Below are 17,521 nucleotides of genomic sequence, written 5' to 3' on the forward strand. Positions count from 1 at the left end.
ACATGAAAGAGGAAAATATAGTTGGATGACTTAGGAAACGAAAACAGGAGACTGACTTATCAAATTAATAAGTCATTCCAATTATTTCCTCATAGCTAACAGTCTTCAAACAACTAAAGCCATGTCTCCATACATGAATATCACTAGATAAAATATATAGAAATGAATTTGATATTATTGCTGAAAGGAGATGGAGAAGCTTAATTATAGCATCAGAGTGAGAGAAAAAATCTCAGTAAGGACATTACTAGAGTTGCAAGATGTGCAGCAAATACATTTAGTCATTATCATTATAATCCTTCCCACCGCCCCCCCCCCCCCAGTGAAGCACTGCCTTGACATGGTTATGCATGCTCTGAGGATGATGAGAGCTATACCAGAGATTCAACCATACTGGATAGTCTCAGAAGAGTTTCTCCTATAAAAAGTATGGTGAAATGTAATTTACAGAACATATTGGATAGGTCATCTCTCAGGTCAACAAGGACTGTGCTTAGGGGTTGGAGTTCTGGGATATCTGGTGAAAAATGGGCCACAGGACTGCTGGTTGAGCAACCAGGGCCAGCAGCTGCAGAACTACTGGAAGAAAATTATCTGTCACAAATATACAAAGACTGAAAACAAAGAAATAATGATCTGTTATTACAGATCAGGTCCAACAAGAAGAGGACATTTGAAATGAACCAGTTCTGGAAAACATCTAGAATCAGAAGTAATAGAAAGGAGACTAGCAGATCAATGCCGATTTATAATATAAAATAAAGTATTCACAGAAGCAGAATTGAAAGAATCACAAAAGTCTATCTAGGGCAAAGAAATCAAATCCTTGCCAGAAGTAAATCAGACTGTAGAGGCAAACCAGAAGGAATTGGCAGTAAAGGAGGTCAGTACAGCTATTGAACTGTTTTCATTCTGAAACCAGATACCCTCTCCTCTGCCTCAGAAAGAACAAAGCCCTTTATTTAAAGTAAAAGAATTGAAACAGTGTAACTGAGCATATAGAACAGCACAAAAACTGAATAAAATTGCCCACATTGAAGCTTGTTCCAAAGAAACAACTAGCGCAAGCATTAAAAGATGTTAATACTGCCATATCAAATATAAGCTCACTGCAAGAACTACGGTATTTTTCAGCGTATAAGATGCACTCCCCCCCAGAGGGTGAAAATTTGGTTGTGTCTTATACACTGAATGTAGCCAAAAACGCAAGGCACGGAGGCGGCGATGGTCTATGGCAATCCTTGCAGCCTGGAAAGCTGCTTGGGGGTATTCCTAAAGGCCGATCCACCCGCCAATCAGCTGCTCGTGCTGAATCAGGCTGCAATAATGTGCTGAAGCTGACCTGGCTGTTCACTATTTGCTGCAAGGACTGTCAGAGTTTGCAGCAGCAAGCAAAACACAAGCAGAGTAGAGGAGTTTCAGTTTCAGTTATCAGCAGAACAATTGACCTAAGCCACTCCCAGGCTCCTTGCTTGTTGCTCACACAGCAAATACTGTTTCAGTTTCCAAACAGTCTCACACACTGACAGGACGCTAGCCAGATGAATACCGATGGATGCTGGTAGGCAGAGGCAGATTTTTTCCCCCCTTATTTTCCTCCCCCAAAACTAAAGTGCGTCTTATACTCTGAAAAATATGGTAACCAACTAATGTACAGCACAGCTGCAGACCTGGAACACAACTGAATACCTGGGATGCAAAATCAAAAAGAAAAAAAAGGAAAGTAAGATCAGTAAGCTAAAATCAGATACAAGCAAGCTAAAACAGATTAAAGAAAAGAAGCTGAAGAACAAGAAGACCAAAGAATACCTAAATCAAGAAATACCACTTAGAAACAAGGAAGATCAAACAAGCACTGGAAATAATAAAACAGCAAATAACAGCTATAGCCAAGATCAGCAGATATGAAGCTTGAATTACAAATTATAGGCAGAATCTCCAATTTTAATCGTCAGAAACATTTCTGCCAATCAATCAATGGAGAGACTGAAGTGAATCAGTCAACACCCAACAAAGAAGAAACAGTGCAGTTCAAGGCGCAAATGAGATAACCCAAAGAAATACAACAAGAATGCAATGTGGTTAAAGGAGGTTGATAAGAAGAAAAAAGAAGCTGAAATGAAAAAACTTCCACTAGAAGCAGAAATGTTGAAGAAAAAAACAAGGAAGATCAAGAATTTGCCAGCACCAAGTGAAGATGAATTGCACATTATTTGGTTGAAACATCTGACTGGTCTACACCTACTCATTGCCAAGCAGTTTAACAACATACTGCAAGGAAATGAAACTGAAGAGTGGCTAATATTTGGCAAAATCTACCTAATAATAAAAGATCCAGAAAAAGGGGCAGCACCAAGCAACTACAAATCAATTACCTGCCTACCAACAACTTTCAAACTGCTAACTGATGCAGTAGCTGATGCAGTCCAAAAGTATCTAGTTGAAAACAAGCTCTTTCCACCTAAGTGGAAACAGCCCAAACAGAAGAACAACAGATCAAGTCCTAACTGAGAAGATGTTTCTAAAATACTGCAAGACAAGAAAGACTAACTTAATACAACATGGATTGATTACAAAAAGGCGTTCAACTCCCTGCCACATGAATGGATAATCAAGTGTCTGGAACTAACAGGAGTCAGTAGAAACATCGGAAGCTTTGTGTAAAGATCAATGGTACAATGGACCCAGTTGCTGGTCAATGAGGATAGATTGGAAGAAGTTAATACTAAGACAGAAATCTTTCACTCACTATCACCACTACTATTTGTCATTGCACTGACTCCACCATACTGAATAACTAGTCCATGGCTATCAAACATCAAAAACATCTGCTAGGATATTCTACCTCTTTTACTTGGATTATTTGAAGTGGTATGAAAAAAATAACATCTGAAATAGAATCACTGCTCAACAATGTCCATAGATACATCTATACAAAAGATATTACAATGATGTTCAGACAGCACAAATGTGCCACGCTCATCATCAAAAAAAGTGAAAACTAAAGGAATCAAGCTACCCTACAGAAATAATATCAAGAGTCTGGATGAAGTTGTTAACTATAAATACTTGGGCATCCTTCAAGTTAACAACATCAAGCACAATGAAGTCAAGAAAAGGGTGAGAAGTAAATATAAGAGATCAAATATCTTAAAGTCCAAACTCAGTGGAAGAAATATCATCAAGACAATTAACACCTGGGCAATTCTTCATTAGATTGCAGGCAACCAATTTTCTATGGGTTTCTACCAATTAACTATTCTGTAATCTGTGCATGGCAGAATATTTAAAATACTAAAGAAAGTTACTTTAGATAAGATGTCTCACCATTTTGCCTGTGAGAAAGACGAGAAAGGGATGGCTGTTAAAAAGAAAACGCCATAGTAATCCTCCTCTGTTTTGTTAAACTAAAAATTATATAAATGAGCTTGAATTTGACAAGATTTCCCTATATATAGTTTAGGTACTCTCTCTTTATAAAATTCTGCACATTTATAAAAGAAAGTCACCAGGCCCATAAAGCTAGCAATTTCATAGAAAGAGTGTTGATTCATGATAAAGGGTAACCTATCAAATGTCCATAAAGACTCAAAACAGGTTTTCAGTTTTTTATGCTATTAAAAGATTATCAATTTAAAATATGAAAACATCTATCACTGACCAAAAGAAACTCTGAAATGTTAAACTTTGGTTATAATATATTGTTACATCAATGGGAGAATGTATGGAGTAATAGTTTAAAAACTATTTTGAATTACAATTTGAAAGATTTTTTTTAAATAAAATGATGTATCAATAGTGTTTGACTTGTATCATATTGGATAAGCATAATGATAATGCAGAAAATACAAATACTAATGAAACCTGAATCCTTTCTCCTACGTATTATAGACAAATCGATAGAAATTGTTTGGGACCTTATTTTTTTATACAGGGACTGCTGCAAGGATTGTTTATGCCAAGTATTGGAAAGAAAAAAGAATGCCAACTGTTGAAGAACGGATGTTAACATTGAATGAAGTGGCAGAGGTGGCTTAATTAACTGCACTGATTAGAGAACAATGGATTAGTTTAAATTCATATGAGATTAAAAGCTGTTTGTGGACATTCTGAATGTTAAATACAATAACAAGTTAACAGGGCTTTGAAGACTACTTCTGTACTTGGGGTTACCTGTTAACTTTTTTTAAGTGAGTAGATGGTGGATTGACCTGATAGACAATATATATATATATATATTTTACTACTGGAGCTGCCAAGTCTTTTGATTTACTTAGGATGTTTTGGAGGGTTTTAGTTGGTTTCTTTGTTACAGTTACACCATATAATTGTAATAATCTGTTGGTGGTTTCTGAGATGTTTTTGATGTTATGGCAGTGTTACCCTTACACAGCTTGTGTTGATTGTGCTATATAGATAGGGTTGAATGGTTGGTCAGGCACTTTTTGATGAAGTTGCTAAAGGACCAACTAGAGAACCATCAACATCTCCAAAGGAATAAAATTCACTATTTATTTATTTATTTATTATTTATTTATTATTCGAATTTCTATACCGCCCTTCTCCTTTCGGACTCAGGGCGGTGAACAGCCAAAATAAAAACATTTATACATTTATACACTATAGGGAAAGAAAACAATAACATGCTACTCTTTTCCGGGATATCCTTATCAGCAGAGGTAAGGATAGCAAATTAAAAACGAAATCTACCATAAAACCACCCACATCAACCAGGTGCTTCATCAAAGTAACAACCCAACTTCCCACAAGAGAAGCTGTGTAAGAACACTATTAGGCAAACTGAACACTATACAGACTTTTAGCTATGCAATTTGGGATGAACACCCTTCGAATGGTGTGGGAGTAGGAATGGATTTCCAGAGGAAAAATTGCAGACCACAGGAACTAGGAGCACCACTCAGGTGACCCCGAAGACACAAATAAACCCCCAAGTGCTTCAAGGACCCTCTAAAAGGATGCTAATTACAAGCTGTCTATAAGGAATATAAATCCTTCCATTCCCCACTATCCTGTCAGAGATGAAGAAGCTTCTTGGATGAGAATGGACGTTGTCTTACCTGAACGTCCCTTTTCTGGGCGCTGCGTACACTATCCAGGAATGGAATGGGTTAATGCTTCAGCCTTTGGCAAACAACTGAGTGTTAAAAAATACTAAAAATAAGGACTTCCCCTTTCCCCTCTGCCTAGCCACACCCCCACTCCCATGATTCCCCAGTCTGAGCGAAGGTGTGGCGAAAATGGCTACCAGTGACACGACCATGATGAATTAATAACCATAACTTTATTAACAACAATATTCAACATGTTCAAACTGAGAAAACGGGGAAAATTCCCACCGGGCAGGAAGCCCAAATGTACGGGCGGGACTGGATAGTGTACGCAGCGCCCAGAAAAGGGACGTTCAGGTAAGACAACGTCCATTTTCCTGTGCGCTGCTCCCACTATCCAGGAATGGGATATACCCAAGCTTAAATCTCCAGGGTGGGGGGCTGACTGCCCGCTGGGTCCATTCCAGTCGCGACCCGCTGGAGCACCCGGCGACCGAATGCCGCCTCGGCTGAATCGTAGGTGTCGATCTTGTAGTGCCGGATAAAAGGCGACACGGAGGACCAGGTTGCTGCTCTGCAGATGTCGGCAACAGAGGCCTGAGTGGCCCAGGCTGCCGAGGTGGCCGCGCTCCTAGTTGAGTGTGGAAGAATGTTGGCCGGTAGAGGCTTGGAGTTCAGGTCATAAGATAGCTCGATGCAAGCTCTGATCCATCTGCTAACCGTGGGAGCTGAAATCTTCTGGCCCATGGACGCTGGGTTGAAAGAGACCAGGAGGGCTTCTGTGCGACGGAAGGTTGCCGTTCTGCGTATGTACGTCTGGATCGCTCGCCGGACATCAAGGGTGTGCCAGCGCTTCTCCCTGTGGTCCTTTGGTGACGGGCAGAAGTCCGGCAGAATAAGTTCCTGGGCTCGGTGGAACCAGGAGTTCACTTTTGGGATGAAGGTCGGGTCCAGCCGGAGGACCACCGAAGAGGCTTTGAAAATGCAGAGGTCTTTACGCACGGACAGTGCTGCTAATTCTGATACTCGCCTTGCTGAGGTGATTGCTAGGAGGAAGGTCACCTTGAGAGTTAGGTGCTTGAGGGTGGCTAAGTCTAGTGGTTCGAAGGGAGGGCCTGTCAGGGCCTGTAGTACTAGAGATAGATCCCAAGATGGGTAACGGTGTACCGTTGGTGGGTGCAAGTTTGTTGCCCCGTGCAGGAACTCCCTGATACGCGGGTGATGTGATAAAGTCCGGTATGGAGCGCAGGAGACGACCGTCGATAGGGCTGCGGTCTGACGCCTTAGGGTCGCTGGGGCCAGCCCCTTGTCTAACCCTGACTGTAGGAACAATAGAATGTCTTGAATCGTGGCCCTGGTGGGATCCACATGGTGTACGGCACTCCAGCTGCAGAAGGCCCTCCAGGAGGCCTCGTAGATACGAGTTGTTGACGGGCGTCTGGCCGCCTGAATAGTGCTGACTACGCTGTCAGGTAGATTGTCCTTCTTTAGGATGACCCGCTCAAGTGCCAGACGGCTAATTGGAGCCACTGAGGCTCTGGGTGGTTGACCTCGCCTTGGCATAGTACAATCTGATGGGGTGGAATCACCCATGGTTGCTCCACCGACAGGGCCACCAGGTCTGCGAACCACGGCCTTCGAGGCCAGTTTGGAGCCACCAGGAGCAGATCGGCCTTCTCTGCCAGTAACTTTCGAATCAGGCGAGGGATCAACGGGACCGGAGGGAAGGCATACAGAAGTCCCGTCGGCCACTTGCAATGGAGGGCGTCGTGGTCCTCTGCTTGTGGTGTCGGGTATCGAGACACGAAACGAGGGAGTTGGGCGTTGGTTGGAGACGCAAATAGGTCCACCCCTGGTTTCCCGAATTTGGAGGTTAGCTTGCTGAAGAGGCGAGGGTGGAGTTGCCACTCTGCCTGGTCTATTGTTGTTCGACTGAGCCAGTCTGCTCTTAGATTGGCCGACCCCGAGATGTGGTCTGCTTTGATCGATAGCAGGTGTTTCTCTGCCCACTCGAATAGGGCCTCTGATTCCAGCATCAGGGAGCGGGATCTCGTGCCTCCCTCTTTGTTTACGTGCGCCTTGGCCGAGATGTTGTCCGTCAGGACCAGCACGTGCCGGCCCTGCAGCGTGGCCTGGAAGTGGCGTAGTGCTAATCTGATCGCCCGGAGTTCCAGCAGGTTGATGCTGCTGTGCTGCTCGGCTCTGGACCACTGGCCCTGTGCCACCCCGTTGTGCAGGTGTGCTCCCCACCCCCGCAGGCTCGCATCTGTGGTGAGGATCAATCTGTCCGGGTCTAGGAACTCTGACCCCTTGAGGAGTGCGGTGGAAGTCCACCATCTGAGGGAGAGACGCACCCTGGTGGGGAGTTGAACCTTGTGTTTGGAGTTGGACCTCCCCGAACGTTGGAACGGGAGGAGAAACCACTGGAGGGCCCTCGAATGTTTGCGTGCCCACGGCACGATGCCGAAGCAGGAGACCATCTTTCCCAGTAGGCATGATAGTTGCAGAAGAGAGGCCCTCCTTCCTGACAGAATCTGAAGGGTCAGTTGCTGGAGACTCTGGACCCTGTCCGGGGATAAGAAGACCTGGCCCCTGGCGGAGTCTATCACTGTGCCTAGGTGGAGAATCCGTGTGGACGGTTGAAGGTGACTCTTCTCGAGGTTGATTGTGAAACCGTGGTTTCGAAAAGCTTCGAGGACTAGGTGCGAGTCCCTGGCCGCTTGGTCGTGAGACGATGAGAGTATCAGGATGTCGTCCAAGTAACAGAGAATTCGGACCGGGATGGTTCGAAGCCTGGCTGCCACCACCGCCACTAGCTTGGTGAAAGTGCGGGGAGCTGACGATAGCCCGAAGGGCATGGCACGGTACTGAAAGTGTTGGCCTCCGTATTCGAACCTCAGGTACTGTCTGTGGTCCGGGTGGATAGGGACGTGGAGGTAGGCTTCTCGAAGGTCGACTGACTGGAGGAGGTCCCCCCGTCTCACCCCCATTAGAATAGACTGTAGCGAGTGCATTTTGAACCTGTGATAGTGCACCGACAGGTTCAACTTCTTTAGGTTCAGAATGGCCCTCCATCCTCCCGAGTTCTTGGGGACTAAGAATAGGCTTGAATAGAACCCGGAGCCCTGGTGGGCTGGTGGTACTGACTCTATGGCTCTGATCTCTCGCAGATGCTTTAATTCTTGGGACATTAGAGCTTGTAGCTCGGAGGACTGTGGGGCCGGGCACCGCACGAAGCGCTGAGGCGGCAGCCCTGCAAATTCTATTGATAATCCCAATGAGATGGTGCGCCTTACCCACGAGTCCGATGTTGACCGGGCCCATTGGCGGTGAAAGAGATGTAGCCTTCCCCCTATGGGCCCCTCGGTCTTGGAGTCACTTCCCCCTTCTGGCGGGTTTGAAGCCTGCCCCCCGGAAAGGTCTTCTGGAATGTTGGTTCCTGCCCCGGTCTCGGAACTGCTGTCTGTCATGTGGTCTGTCGCCTCCCATATAATTGGAGCGGTGTGGGAAGGACCCCCTGGGTCCTGGGCCAGGCCGAAAGGGCTGTTGGGCTGGATACGGGGAGTACCTCCGCTCTTGGCGGCGGTAGGCCGACGGCAGTACCTTCCTCTTGTCCTTGTCTTCCACGAGGACAGGATCTAGAGCTGCTCCAAAAAGATTTGGTGCCTTGTAGGGAGCTGAGGCCAGCTTCCATTTAGCTTTAAGGTCCGCTTTCCAGGGCCTGAGCCAGAACAGCCTCCTAGTCGTGACGGTGGAGGCTAAGGCCCTTGAGGCGAACTTTGCCGAGTTCAGGGAGGCATCAGAGGCGTACTCGGTGGCCGCAATGATCTTGTTGATATCTTGTTGCAGCCTGGTGTCTTCTGGAGGGAGCCTTTCTTGCATCTGGCGTAGCCAAATGAGGGCCGCTCTATTGAAGAAGGAGGTGGCTGTGGCTGTTTTGATCGCCCAGGCTACCGCCTGGTGTGTTTTACGAAAAGACCACTCCGTCCTCTTCTCCTCCGCTTTGAGCCCGTCCAGTGCCTCAGTGGAAACTGGTGATGGGGATGAGAGTGCTGCGACCGGTTGGTCCACTGTCGGGAGAAGTAGCAGATCCTCTAGCTCCGGGGCTGAGCAGTAGAGCTTCTTGTCCAGGCTGCTTGGTGTAGTTTGAGAGGCTGGTTGCCCCCAGGCGTTTTGGATAACTTCAGAGAACAGCTGTGGACAGGGAATGCTGTCCTTTTCCTGTTTGGATGGCTTGAAGAGGGCATCGTGGGGCCCCACTGCAGGAGGTGGGGCTGGGTTCACGTCCCCTGGCACCCCCAGGTTAGTTGTGAGTCGAGCCTTGTGCAGGAGCGATCTAAACAGTGCTGGCCGGAAGAGCCCAGTGAAAGCGGGAGTGTCTGGGTTTAGGCCTTCGTCCTCCGAGAACTCGATGTCCTCTGGGGCGCCCTCTGCTTGATCTGAATCCTCAGACGAGGACTCCCGTGCTAGGGGCCCAGGTGTCTTGTTCTGGACTCGATGAGGATGAGACCCCTGGGCCTGTGCTGGTGGCATCGCCTGTTGCCAGCTGGCGGCTAAGAAGGATGAGAGGGCTGTGGAGAACATGGCTTGAAAATCCATTTGTGGTGGCGGGGCCCCCTGTGTTTCAGCGCCCGGTGCCGGGCTGCGTGATGAGGCTGCAGGTGAGAAAGGTGTTGCCTCATTCCGGGCCGGGGCGGGAGTTCCGTCCCTCTGAGGCCCCTTCTCTGAAAGGACTGGGGTCGCCGGGGTCTGCATCAAGTCAGTCCAGGTGGCCATCGCTGAGTCTGACTCCCTAGGCGTGGGCGGAGCAGTGCTTTCTGGTCCTGGCCCCCTGTCGGGTGACATAGCCAGCGTCTTTTGGGCCTTGGCGCACTGTCTCTCGAGCGCCTGATGTCGTCTTTGAGCGTCCTTGTCTTGGAAGGTCAGCCCCGTCCCCGATTTGGACCTGTGGCTGGGCGCATCAGATCTCTTTCGGGCGCTCTTTTTGGATGATTTTGCCCCCTTGCGGGGTGGGCTCAATTCCAGGTCCGGGTCTGATGAGAAGGGGGAGTCAGCCATGATGACTGTAGGAAGCTTTGATCACTCTGCCCCGCAAGGTGAGATAAGTGCAGCTGAGAGCCCGAAGGTCTCACCAGCTAACTCTTATAACAACAGGCACCGCACTTGAGGAAGGCTGGGCTGAGCCTCTAAGGGGTGATGTAGAATTTAAGCCCCAAGATGGCGGCCCGCGTGGTCTTCAAGATGGCGGGCGCCACGTGGTGTGGGGCGGGTGCCTGTTGAAGGCGACGGACTTATGCTGGAGGCCCGAGGGTCCAGCCAGCTGCCGTGCCCTAATGCCGCTTGAATTTGATCCTTCGCAGCCCCGTGGGAGGTTTCTGTAGCCTAGCGGCGGCTGGCAGGGCTAGCCGGGCGAACCACGGCTGCACGCTGCTTTCCGGAGCGATCGGCTTGGATCCTAGCCGATCGCTCTCCTCCTCGCCCCACGTGGCCGCTGCCGGGGCTTCGAGCGCTTTTGAAAGTGGCGCCGGCTGCAGCGATCAAGGGAGGAGCGTTGCGTGGGCGGCTCGGCTTTCCGAGCCCGACGCCCAGCTGATCAGCGCTTTCCGGAGCGATCGGCTTGGATCCTAGCCGATCGCTCTCCTCCTCGCCCCACGCGGCAGCTGCTGGGGCTTCGAGCACTTTGAAAGTGGCGCCGGCTGCAGCGATCGAAGGAGAAGCGCTGCGTGGGCGGCTCGGCTTTCCGAGTCCGGCGCCCAGCTGATCAGCGCTGCCGCTGAAGCGGCGATAGAAAAAAAGAGCAAGGAAGGCAGAAAACAAAATAACACCGGGGAAAGGAAATAATCAAAAATAAAGTAAAGTCCTATGCGCCCCTGAGGTAGGGGATGAGAGAGAGAAATAAAGAAAACCAGGAGACAAATACCTTTAAAAAAAGCAGGAGCTCCCAAGGAACACGTCAGCGTTTGCCAAGCAACTGAGCGAAGACTGGGGGATCATGGGAGTGGGGGTGTGGCTAGGCAGAGGGGAAAGGGGAAGTCCTTATTTTTAGTATTTTTTAACACTCAGTTGTTTGCCAAAGGCTGAAGCATTAACCCATTCCATTCCTGGATAGTGGGAGCAGCGCACAGGAAAAGGGAAATGTATTCAAAAAAAAAACAAAAAAACCAGAAAGTCCAGTTGCCTCCTGAAAAAGCACCTTTGGGACAACCATGACCTGGATGACTGAGAAGCTCTACAGACTATTTAAACAAGCACAAACGCACCATAGCAACCTTGAACATTAGAAAAAGGAAGCCCGTCATCTATACAAAATTTTCTAACAAAAATAGCTAAAGAATGCTAAAAAGAACAAGAGTATTTTTCAGTATGTTTAAAATAAAGGGGGAAAACTCCAGTATATCAGCTGCACTGCAAATGAGTAATAATTAAAGGCAGGACTTCTATTTTGATAGACTTTTCTAAGATGTATATACCTCAGAAAAGTTGAAGGCTAAGATTTCAGTTCAAATTTCATAGTATCTGGTCCTCAGTAAGTACTCTTTAGTTGTTTAAATAAGACAAGCAGAAACTATTGGGGAAAGCTAGCTGCTTATACATCTAGGCTCTATGTTATACAGAGCTTTATAGGTAGTGCCCAGCACGTCTCTTTATTAGCCAAGTCAGGCAGAGGTCCAATGCACAAGTGGCAGAACTGAGAAGGCTTGAAATATGAACCAAAGTTTTTCACTCATTATTGACTACCTTAATCTTAAAACTGGCATATTTCCTGGTTGAATCTCATATAAAAATTTGTGCCTAAGAAACAAGCCAATATATTTAATTAGTGGCAGAAGGATTTGCTTAGGGGTAACAAAATCAATTATTAAAATTGCGAATGAATATAAGTGGACATAAAGAGATGTTGCTTCTCCAATAAAGTTTACTATATTATGATGTTCTGTGCATGTTATATGAATGTTATACTTTAGAAGCATAAGAAAAAAACTTTTAAACAGAGTTTTCTGTTTCATGGTAAAGGTTAAACAAGTTTCCCATATATCTTTCTAACTTTGGTTTATTTTCCTTTAGATGAATCAAAGAAAAACTAGTATTCCCAGCCTTTTTCACCCTCAGACAACTGACATTCAGTAATACCAATAAATAATCATGGAAAGTTTTAAATGCACCGGGAAACAAAATTTAAAACTGAAAAATCACTGCAGCCACTAGGCATCACTATAGTCCTTGCTTCCCTGACACTCTACAAAGAATCATGTGTAAACTAGAAAAATACTCAAGTTTTCTACTTCTTGTTTAGAAGCTACCTTGTTTAGAGACCATCAAAATCATTTCCAATGTGTGCATTTATAACCAAATTTTGTATGCCTGACTACATTGGCTGGAGTGAAAACAACACTGAGTCATACAAGAGAATTGTATCCAAAAGAGTTTGGTAGCCAGTGATTTTCAAGGCTCCTTTCTCTTAGTCACATGTTCACTTAATGATTTAGAGAAAAAATTGTAGTATTCCCCAGCCGGTATGCTGGCTGGAGAATTCTGGAAATTGAAGTTCACACATCTTAACGCTGAGATTGAGTAACACTGCACAGATTTTATGTGTATGATGAATGCCTACTTTGGAACCATTGTGCTGAGGAAGCCTTGTTGGGATAAAGGCAAAATATTTCCAAAAAACATGAGCTCTACTTTAACAGTGATCTCCCTAATGCTGTAGGAACTCCCCCTCCCATGTAAAAGTATAGTACATACGATTTTAAATGTTAACAAAATGCATGCAATAATTTGATAATGCTCAGACTATCAAGATATGCAACATTTAGAAGTAATGTACGGTCTTGCTAAGGCAACAAAGATTCTAAAATTCTGGAAAAGTAAGTTAATGGTTTGTATTATGAAACCACATTTACAATATATAATGTTCCAATATGTCCTTTTTATTAAATGAATCTGGTAAAATTAAATACCATTTTGATACATTAGCTGTTGCTGGGGAAGATTAATTGCACTTTTAATTGCATTAATTTGTATTTAAAATTACTTGATTTCAGAAGGAAATTTCAATTCTGAAATTTCTGAAATACCTTCAAAAGCAACTCTACACAAAAACATATTATACTAGACAAGACTGGATTCTAGCAGATAAAGCTAAACATGTTTTTTTATAAAGCTACCACTGATGCACAAATAACATTGAATAAAAAGGCATTTGTGGCTACTGCTACTACCTCAACTTCAATAGTAAGGAATCAAGAAGAACTTACAAACTGGGCTTGATTCTTCATGGGCAGTAGCATACCAACTAGTATCCATCAAATCTCTAAGCAAAGTTTCCTCAAAGTACTTTTATCTTGTCTGTATTAAATACTGATTCAGATATGCTTGGAAATGGAATTTATTTAAATTGGACTTGGCTAGGCTTGAGTGGGAGAAACCCAGGGAATACTAGGGCTGTAACTAGATGAAATGTAACTAGGATAATTATTTCCACACTGTTGCCAATAAAACTGCATGGATGTGTTCAAATCATCACAAGAGTCAATCATTTTAATCTATATGAAAAATATCCATGACTGTTTGTAATCCATGTACAAGTGCAAATCTCTGATCTCGCCCTCACACCCCTTCTTCAGCATGGTTCATCATCATCTATATGGTGAGCCATGCAAGTGACAAAGTGGATTTTTCAAAGCATAATCCAAAGACCATAACATAAAAAGAAAGCTTGCCACATTTATCTTTTGAGGCTCAGCTGTCAGACATGATTGGCGCTATCCTGCTACCCAAAGCCAATTTGAAAGATTATTGTAGTGAATGGCATTGAGATGATTTGGAGAAGTAGAAGGATCAGATTACCACGTCGTTTCCCTGATACAGGTTGGAAGAAATATATTGTTTTCATCTCAAAACCAGGCCTGTACCCAGATTGAAACTGATTCAGATAACCAGCATTCTTACTTATGAACTATTGTTGATGTGCTCTTTCACATACCAGAATGAAATGTTTCTGGGTTTTGTAGAAATTCAATTCCCCTTTAATTATAAACAGGTTCTTAGTTTTATTGGAATTTGAATTTTCTATGCATGAAGAAGAAATAATGTACTCAAACCACAATATGAAACAAAAGAGAATCTAGATAGTTTGTCTACACTAGTTGTTAAATAATTTTGCTGATTTACAGCACATCTTGTTCTGAAAGAATTATTACTATCAAGGATACTTTTCCATGTTGAAAACGGAATTATAAAAGAGAAAACTGTAGGTTTGAAATGGAGGGTTATCAATAATTAACATAAATGAAATGCAATCATTAATGAAATACTAAATCACACATCCATTGTAGGCATTCTGCTAAACCCAGGTATTAAGTCATCATAAATGCTAGAATCTAGGAAGTAACACTTTGCATAGCAGATGATTTATTGAACAAATATGGCAAGCTGAAACTATATATACAAAAAGTCTAGAGTAGGATCACTAAATTGATCAAAGAGTGAAAGGCTAAAGAATTTGAGTGGCTTTTTTTTTCTAATTTAAAAGGAAAACTGGGGCAAAGGGAGCAAAAAGCAAGAAAAACTCTTGGTTAGGCGGCTTTAGGAAATTTAAAAGAAGCCACAATTGTTGTGTTTGTCCATAGTAATTAAATGGAACCTCAATGTTCAAAGATACTATGCCACAGAAAACTAATTATGGTAGAGCAATATTACAGTAGCACTATTGCTTTTATTTTCTATTTTAAGCTCTGAGGACCCCAATGACTGATAATCAGGACCCTAGAGCAGACACCAATCTTTTTTATTCTATACACTTTTTACAACACTCATTAAGAATGTTTTTATTTAATTATAACTAAATATTATGCATATCTGTTTCTGTTTTATGAATGTCAACCTACTCTATTTAAAAGATCTTGCTATAAATTTACTGAGAAATACATGTTTCAATTTGGAAAAGATTCACTGAACATCTAGATATTCACAGTACTGAAGCCGTAGTTTTCAATCACAGACAAACTGTCCCAGGTATTTTGACACCATTCTGCAGCAATCTCAGCTGCTTTACCAATTATTCTGGATTATACCTATAAAATGTATAAAGATTCTGCTTAGCAGTAAGACATTTTTAAATATTAAACTAACCAAAATGCCTGGTTACCAAAATGGTTTTTTAAAATTACCATTATATAAGAACATCATTTTTAAATTCTTAAGTGCTCATTTCAGTTTTTTTGCATCTCTCCAAAATAAATGACACAAATTGTTTAGTTCAAACAGTATTTTATCTTTGTTCAGCTTCCATACATAGTTTTTCAAATGGTTTATTCCATTTTCATCACTAGAGTTAATGATAAAGAATTGTATGACATGTACTAGCAGCACACAAACTGTAATTTCATACTTAATATGGTAACCCTCAAAACCAAACCAAGGTTATTTGTCTTGAGTAAATCGCTCATACATGTGCACATTAGAATATATTAACCTCAAAGAATAAATCCATTTTCAATATAATGTAGAGCACTTCTCAACATAATACTCAAAACCAGATTTTATTTTCTCAAGACAATACAACCTAACTCAACATACATACGAGCAATTATGGAATAAGCTCAAAATTTAATAAGATCCTTGTTTTGTGACATAAGAAATAGGTATTTAATATCATTGTATGAGCTAGTATAAAATGTGAGATTTCAAGCAATATTTGATAATTAATTGCAGTAGAATCATTATAATTGGCCCCACCTATATCTTACAATATCACAATACAAATTAAATACAAGGCCCTTCAGAAAAATGGGAGAAATGTATGACAATCAAAATTTATATTGTTCTATTCAATTATACTCAAAGAGATACATTACATCATTCTCTCAATGCAAAAGAAAGGGCTTCTTTCATAGAAAGTAAATTTTATAGTGCCTACTGTTCTGATCCTTTTGATAAGAGATAGACATGAGGCTTCATTTTTAAAGAAAAACACCTGTTTGGAGGGGGAAAGCCTCATTTTTCTTCCCACATAAATTTCATTTGCAATAACATTGTCTAAAATATTTTCTTAAAATAGTCTAAATTGCATAAGTATTTCACCCTGATACTTTTAAACTTAACCTTTCCTAGCAGAGACCAACTACAGTAACAAGACGGTTTCCTCTGAACTCTGTCATGTTTATAGGGAACAAGCATCTGCTTCCCACTGAAATCCAAAACGTAAAAGAAGTAAAATAATTATGTTTTTGGGGTGTGGAGACACACAGACACAAGAGATATTTAGGTACATTTTGGCTGATAGATTCTGAAACATAAGCTTCTTCCAGAAAAACCCACAAGCTGTTTCATTAATTACTTCAAATCCCTCTTAAAAGCTGCAATGCTGCATTATTTTATTTCTGTGAATATAAAACATTATAAAAAATATGCACCTCCCCCTTCCCTGGCCAATCATAACAGCAAGAAAGAATATAAGCACGTTTAATTTATGCTAATTTTTGCACCAGAGTTAAAAGCCTCAAAAGACACGAATGTTTGCAGGTAAAGAAAAAGATGAGATTCTATAGAAAGATCTAATATAGCCAAATACATTCAGCCAATTATACTCAAAAGGCTTTTAAAAGTCATTTAACCTTTCCAAAATTTGCCACGTATACCTTTTAGCGATCTTCTCCAAGATCTGGCAACTGCATTTGAACAAGATCAAACCACTTATGCGAGGCAAACATCGTGCTGCAAAATCAAATGAAGCAGTCACGCTAATCTGCACAAAAATCATTTAAAAAACTACTGACCTCATAAAGTGCAACAGTGCTTAAATCCAGCAAGTTGAGGCATACAGGGGTAAAAATGGAAGTGACGATATCTGAAAAAGATTCTGTTATATTTCTATTTTCTCGAATTGAAACGTTCAAAAGCCAGCACAAGCTCCGTCGGCCATTTTGGGTTGAACTCGCTCACTCGATCACAATCGCGATCGCGCGCGGCCGCGGCGCGCACATACAGAGAGGCGCGCAATTGCGCGAACACTTCGCCGCCCCCCGCCCCCCCCCCCAGTAAAGAAGCAGCTTTTTGTGACCTTCAAATAGAGACGAATCATGTGACCAGCGTACATTGTCAATCAGGAAGAGGGTAGGAAAAGTATAATCTTAAAGAGAACGCAGTTTACTTTTCTTTCGTTCCTTTGTGCAAAGTCCAACTAGTACGCTTCGTTTTCTACTACTTCTCAGCAACATACCCTACAAAGCGCCACGTTTTAATAAAGATTGGCAACAGGCTGAAATTTTGACGTTGTTAGTTGCGAAGTCGTAGGCTGAAATTATTTTCTCTCGAATCAAACCTTTTATTTTAATCTTACAATTAATAATCAACTCACACTTTTTCTATTTTTTCTATTCTTAAATTTTTCTATTTTTTATTTAAATGGATGGAAAATACAGGCTATAGCTATCTAGGTAAATAAGAAA

The 17,521-nt window shown here is 42.9% G+C and overlaps 1 protein-coding gene across 10 annotated transcripts in view; it reads right to left on the reverse strand.

Annotated features, from left to right (window-relative positions):
- TNRC6B (trinucleotide repeat containing adaptor 6B) overlaps nt 1–17,521 on the reverse strand; it is a 142,259-nt gene that overhangs the window by 94,844 nt on the left and 29,894 nt on the right. Inside the window, exon 1 of one of the 10 annotated variants that reach the window (XM_070947208.1) lies at nt 16,712–16,833. The exons of the other annotated variants lie outside the window; for them this stretch is intronic. Within the exon in view, the coding sequence (XP_070803309.1) occupies nt 16,712–16,833 (122 nt within the window). Of the gene's footprint in view, nt 1–16,711; nt 16,834–17,521 lie in introns of those variants that run through there. 10 annotated transcript variants of the gene reach the window in all.

The sequence above is a fragment of the Pituophis catenifer genome, unplaced genomic scaffold (genome assembly GCF_029215685.1).
Source record: "Pituophis catenifer annectens isolate HBS135680 unplaced genomic scaffold, rPitCat1.0.hap2 SCAF_7, whole genome shotgun sequence".
NCBI classification, from domain to species: Eukaryota; Metazoa; Chordata; class Lepidosauria; order Squamata; family Colubridae; genus Pituophis; species Pituophis catenifer.